The 6000-nt window shown below is 33.6% G+C and overlaps 1 protein-coding gene across 4 annotated transcripts in view; it reads left to right on the plus strand.

Annotated features, from left to right (window-relative positions):
* CDC42EP3 (CDC42 effector protein 3) overlaps nucleotides 1-5311 on the plus strand; it is a 38163-nt gene extending 32852 nt beyond the window's left edge. For all 4 annotated transcript variants that reach the window (XM_034428143.3, XM_034428142.3, XM_034428140.3 and 1 more), the window contains exon 3: nucleotides 3037-5311. In XM_034428143.3, the coding sequence (XP_034284034.1) occupies nucleotides 3326-4096 (771 nt within the window). In that variant the 5' untranslated portion in view covers nucleotides 3037-3325 and the 3' untranslated portion in view covers nucleotides 4097-5311. The remainder of the gene's footprint in view (nucleotides 1-3036) is intronic.
* The last annotated feature ends 689 nt before the right edge of the window (nucleotides 5312-6000 follow it).

Consider the following 6000-nt stretch of genomic DNA (forward strand, 5'->3'; position numbering starts at 1 on the left):
ATACTGCATTCTAACCACTGTGCCACCTTGGCTCTTAAATTAAATACTTATTAAATACACACGTTTAAATACACATTTTTCCAAAAACATATTTTGAGGGCACAGAGAGGCACCTTCTGGAGAAGAGATGTGGATTTTGTTATACTTAAGAATATGTGTCCCAGGTTAATTTTAAAGGATCCAAACTGGGTCAGTCACCAGAGGTTTAGTCTTCCAAGCTTTCGGTTCCTGACAAGTGCCCTGAAGATGGGCTCCAGTATGAGCCCGAAAGCTTGAAAGATTAAATGTCTGGTCCCAGTGACCAACCCAGATCGGTGTTATACTTTTTTAAGCTGTTGGGTTCAAATTCTGAGCAATTACATATAGAACCATGATAGGATAGGTTTACTGCTTCTAAATGCATTTTATCAGAAAGATTTATATTCCAAATATCTCTAGAAACTCAAGCAATCTATTTCTTTACACTATGATTTGTCCCTTAAATAAGAATATGATTTAGGTATTTTGATCAGCTATTTGATTTTTTTTACCCATGACTGCAAGCAATCGGGTAGTAGTTGAGTAGTAGTCTTATAGTGCTGCCTACCACTTAAATTTTAGAAAATTTAGCGTAGAGTATGATTTTTAAATATTTTTGAAAACAATAAAATAAATCTTCACAGGAAACAATGGAAGCACAACTTTGTTTTTACCCATTGAGAAAAAGTTTTTTAAACAAATAAAATATGTTATCAGGCACTTAGCTAACAGGCATATCAGAAAACCCTCTTCAACATACTAGTCAATTAGCACATTTTTCAGCTTGACGTTACAGAAGCCAGAGAGCCACAGATTATGGTTCCTTCTATTTTCTATAGGCATTATCATCCCACCTTTTTCAAGAGATGAAATAATACCTGTGGTATATTTTGGATTTTTTTTAGCCGTATGGGAAGCATGGACAAAAAAAGCAACCATGATTTTTTGGGTTTTTTACTGCTTTTCAACTACAGGAATAATAATACAATCAGATCTGAGAACACGAAGAGTGCAGGCACACTCTTAACAAACCTTAACAAACCACTCCAAGCAATCTTAAATATCATGAGGGACCTTTGCATGATTGATTGATTCTTCTTAAAGTTTGTTATTTTTAGAATCTAACTCCAAACCCATAATTTAAAGATTTCTATTTCTTCCCTTATTTTTCACAGTATTCGTGTTTCACATATTACTACTAGAAAGACTATTGCCTAACAGCTTTGCTGTTACAGAAATAACCTTATCCTCCATAATCTTATCTACATTTTTGTTGCATTCCTCCTTAATCTCCTATTTGCATTTTTAGTACATGTACATATTTATCTGTTCCAACTTCTTTTCTTCAATCTCATTTGTTCTATCAGATCATGATTATTCTTGAGAGTGTTCTTGGTCTACCTATATTTCCCTGTGATTTCTCTTAAAAGAGCTCTCATTTCCGTTTTCTGGTTATATTCCTCTAGTTATTGACATTCTTGATTTACATATCTTTTCTTATTCTTTCTTGCTCGAAGATAAAACCCTGTTCCCAGTCATTGTGCATGCCTCTATCTCATTGCTCAAGCCTTTCATCCTCTCTTTGGTTATCATGATACCTTGTTGTGAAAGCCACTTGGATCTTCAAACATTGGGAATATTTTCTGTTCCCTTGCTTTTCACAATACAGTTCCTTCTTGAAGGCACTTGGCTTCACTCAATCCTGCAAAGTTTCATTTTTTCCTTATCCCCATGGTAGGTTACTCTTAGTTTCAGCATATTTTTCTTTCTTATACTTCGAATATTTTTAAATGAGTTATTTACAATAAATTCTGTTAAGAGCAACATTCTGAGAATTTTGAAGAATTGTCTTTTAATTTTATAGGGCTATAGTGTTGCAAAATTTAAGGGCTTCTGATTTAGAATATTCAGTTATTTTCTTTTTTCTATTGTTATATAATTGGAATACAATTTTATATATTTCTAGTATTTTTTGTTTCTTGAAAGAAAGTGCCTCTCTTCTATTTATTATGGGAAGAGTCACTTATACTTTTGTATGTATTAGAGTAACTACTACTTGTTTTGTGTCTTTCTTTATGAAATATATGACATTCAGAATAGGAAGTTAATTTGAATCCTTATTGAAATCGGCTTTCACAGCTTAAAATCCATTTGTTCGTTGAGGAAGCGATTATTTAATTGGTTACTATAACAAGGCTAGATTTCAATGGGTGGCTTTTAACTGATAATTTAATCATGGTTTCATTTTGTTAAATTGTTTTGCCCTAAAATTGGAAGCCAGCCACTAAAAGCAAATTTGGACAGGAACAAAACATGTCAGTAAGGTTTGAAACTACAGTTTTAATACTAAGATTATGATTTCAATATTTATACTTAATCTTCACTTGCAACCTAAGATTTCTGCATCTGTATGTTGATATGGATACACACACACCACACACAGGTATCAGGACAATTTACCCCAACTCATTAAACTCCCTGGATGAAGTATTACTTGAAACAGAATTTGCCACATTATACAAATAGGAAGTTAGGCCAGTATTTGAACTAATCATATTTGAACTAATCACCTGGATGAGTCAAAAGATTTCTAGGCATTTATTTAAACAGTTTTGTCTTTGACCTTTAAAACCTCAAATAGAAACATATTTCAACTTTGTGTTTCAAAGGCTAATAAACGTGAAGGTCCTTTTTGGCATAGATGTTTAAACGGAATGTCCTTAAGTTTGACCACTGAAGATAAGAATTCTATTCCATGATAGAACAAAAAAAATGAAACCACAATAGTAAATTTATTAAGATAGTTGTGTTTGGCAATTGTGTCTAAGGAGCCAAGTTAGAAAAAAGGCTAGTTAGCTCATATTTAGATTATTTTTTTTTATCTTGCTTAATGAAGAAAAGCTATTTTACAGAGGTAATCAGGCCAGAACTATTAAAAGTACCATTCATTGTTTGTGTAATAGAGATTGAATGTATTATAAAGAGTAAATACTAAGCTTTTTTCTTTTTTCTTTACAGGGTTGGGAGAGAAAACAACACCACATTCTAGCTCTCTCTGTCATCTTAAAGAAACATACTATTCATAAATACAACAAACAAAATTTTGTTTGTGAGACGGAATCCGTGGTAGTTATATGAATGTTTTTATAAATGATACTGCAATCAATAATGTAGCATAGATTTATACTAACACAAAAGAATTGGTTGGAGAAAAAGATTTTGTACATCTATAGTATTTTGACCCCTCTCCTTTTTTTTTTTTTTAACAAAGAAGACAAAGTCTTCTCTTTCCACATATAGTCAAAAGATGCCAGCCAAAACACCCATCTACTTGAAAGCTGACAATAATAAGAAAGGAAAGAAATTCAAGTTGAGGGACATTTTATCTCCAGATATGATCAGTCCACCCTTGGGTGACTTCCGCCACACAATTCACATTGGGAAAGAAGGACAACATGATGTGTTTGGAGACATCTCTTTTCTGAAAGGAAATTATGAGCTTCTACCTGGAAATGAGGGAGAAACAGCAGCCAGCCAATATGAAGGATGCAATGAATTCCTAAGGGCAAACAGCACTTCTGACTCAGTGTTTATTGAAACTCCTTCTCCCGTCCTTAAAAATGCCATATCGCTTCCTGCCATCGGTGGTTCTCAAGCCCTTATGTTGCCCTTGTTGTCACCAGTGACATTTAATTCAAAGCGGGACTCGTTGGGACCCCTGAGGAATCCCAGGCATAGTTGTGAGCCCGTAATGGAAGAAAAGTTGCAGGAGAAGAGCAAACACTTAGAGAATGGGAAAATATACAAAGATGACATCACATGGAAGCAGAAAGCGCCAGCATCGTATTATTCTAATGGAACAGGCAGCCATTCAACTAGCCATTCAGAACAATACACCAAATGGCAAACAGAGGAGTTCCTTGACAACCCCCATCTGTCATGTGATCAAACCAAGATGCAGCCTAAATCAGACGACCTTCTGTCAGACCTGGCAGAGCCCCTCCTTTCTTTGCAGCTTGACCTCGGACCCTCACTTTTGGATGAAGTACTCAGTGTAATGGACAAAAACAAATCATAGAACTTGCTGCTTTGTGCCCTCTCAGTTTTCTTCAAATAAATATATTTGAAATGTGCAGACATCATCCATCCAATGTCAAGCGATTAAAGTTGCAATCTAATGCATTGCTGATTTTTTTTTTCAGTAGTCTCACAGTGTTTTTTTGCTTATTCATAAAAAGGTGTCAAACCTCAACTGATCTGAATGAGCAAAATTAAGTAAATATTTAAATCTCAGCTATTGAGAATAAATGGAAAACAAATAGGCTTACCTTTGGATGGATTGTGCCCTTTTGTGTGTATATAAAGAAATTGGTTCTTTTTGCAATTGACATGTTTTCTAAAAACAAATGACTTTAAACTATTTTTTTACATATTTTTTAGCATGGCAAATGTTTTCAAATGAGTACATATTTTAATGACACAATTTTCAGCTGTATTAAAATGTTTCATTAAAACAAGAGATGTCAATGTAATATTTGAACTTATTCTGAAAATCAGAAAGTTTTTGATTCTCAAATATTCCGTGTATGCCAGGCAGATGTTTTATGAAATAAAAATAATTAGTTCAAAATTATTTGTAACTCCCCAGAATGATGAAATTCTTTTTACTAGTACTACTATAACTATTATTGTTATTATATTAGCAATGTTTTTTTTTCATTCTGGCTGCACTGTTATTGTTTAGTGTTAATGTATAGTTCTAAGCTGAAATGGGAATGGCTTTTTCTGTTCAACAATTAAGAATGTGTAGCCAATACAAACTGGTGCCACTAAAGTTAAGGGCGATTCCTGTGCAAGCTCTTACGCCAATACATTTTCAGTACTAGACAATCTGAAGAAATAAAGTGAAGTTAAAGCTGCATTATTTTATGAGCTGAAATCTATTTCTATGCACATTACACTTTTAACAACTTCTACAAACAGAAACTCTTGTGATTGCACCAGAGAACTGTTGTTTCTTTCCCTTTTTTTGAGAATCTGAGTATAAACTGTATATTTGTGTGCATTCACATAAAATCCATATTTTGATCTTTTAACTTTGTCCTATCGGTTATTAATATTGACAAATGTTTAAAATTTTGTGATGGATTCTTTTACATTTTAGAAGGAAGCACCAACTAGTTACAATGCTCAGAAGAGGTTGTGCTAGAGCAATTGGTATTCAGGGACTATTGTGATGGCCCTGAGTTGCGTAGATACTTTGTGCAATACAATAAAGAATAAATATGTAAAATTGTGTTTGTGACTGCTTTATAATTATGAAAGAATGGACTATTTCAAAATGTATCATTTAACGCACAGTATTCCCATTACATAGTTCTAACTAGTAGTAGTAGCAGCACTGTTTAGCAACTGCTATGACTTTAACCAGGTTAAGTATGATATATGAACAAAATGGATCTCTGTGTCATGAGCTATGTACACTAGTGTTATAATTAAAATAGTATCTTCATTTTTATTGCAGTTCAGATTTCCCTATTCTCTTAAGTTTTTCAATAGTGGAGTACAATTACATTGCATAATTGTAACCTTCCAAAACCTAGTGCCTTGCAGATGTGAATAGCTTTGATTCCCCATAATTCCCAGCCTATAAGTAGGCTTTTAAGTCTAAATCTCACAACAGGCTTCCTATCCCAATCAAATGGGACAGAACATTACTTTAACAAGATATGTTGCATGTCTTGTTAAAGTAATGGTGTACTGTATATACAGTTCTTTCTTAAAATTAGTGACTTCATTCATACAATACATTTAGCTGGATCGAGGTAGCAGGCTTGTTTACTGCACATGTTAAGTATGGTTGATCTTGACTTTTTTGTGTCTTGGAACCTTGAGTGAATCAAGTCCACTTGGTCAGGTTACTCAACAAACCCAGAAAATCAGTTGTCAGATTTAAGTGTTTTGCATATAACCTTCAGGTTC

This window comes from Pantherophis guttatus, chromosome 1 (assembly GCF_059756535.1).
Source record: "Pantherophis guttatus breed Tessera chromosome 1, ASM5975653v1, whole genome shotgun sequence".
Classification (NCBI taxonomy): Eukaryota; Metazoa; Chordata; class Lepidosauria; order Squamata; family Colubridae; genus Pantherophis; species Pantherophis guttatus.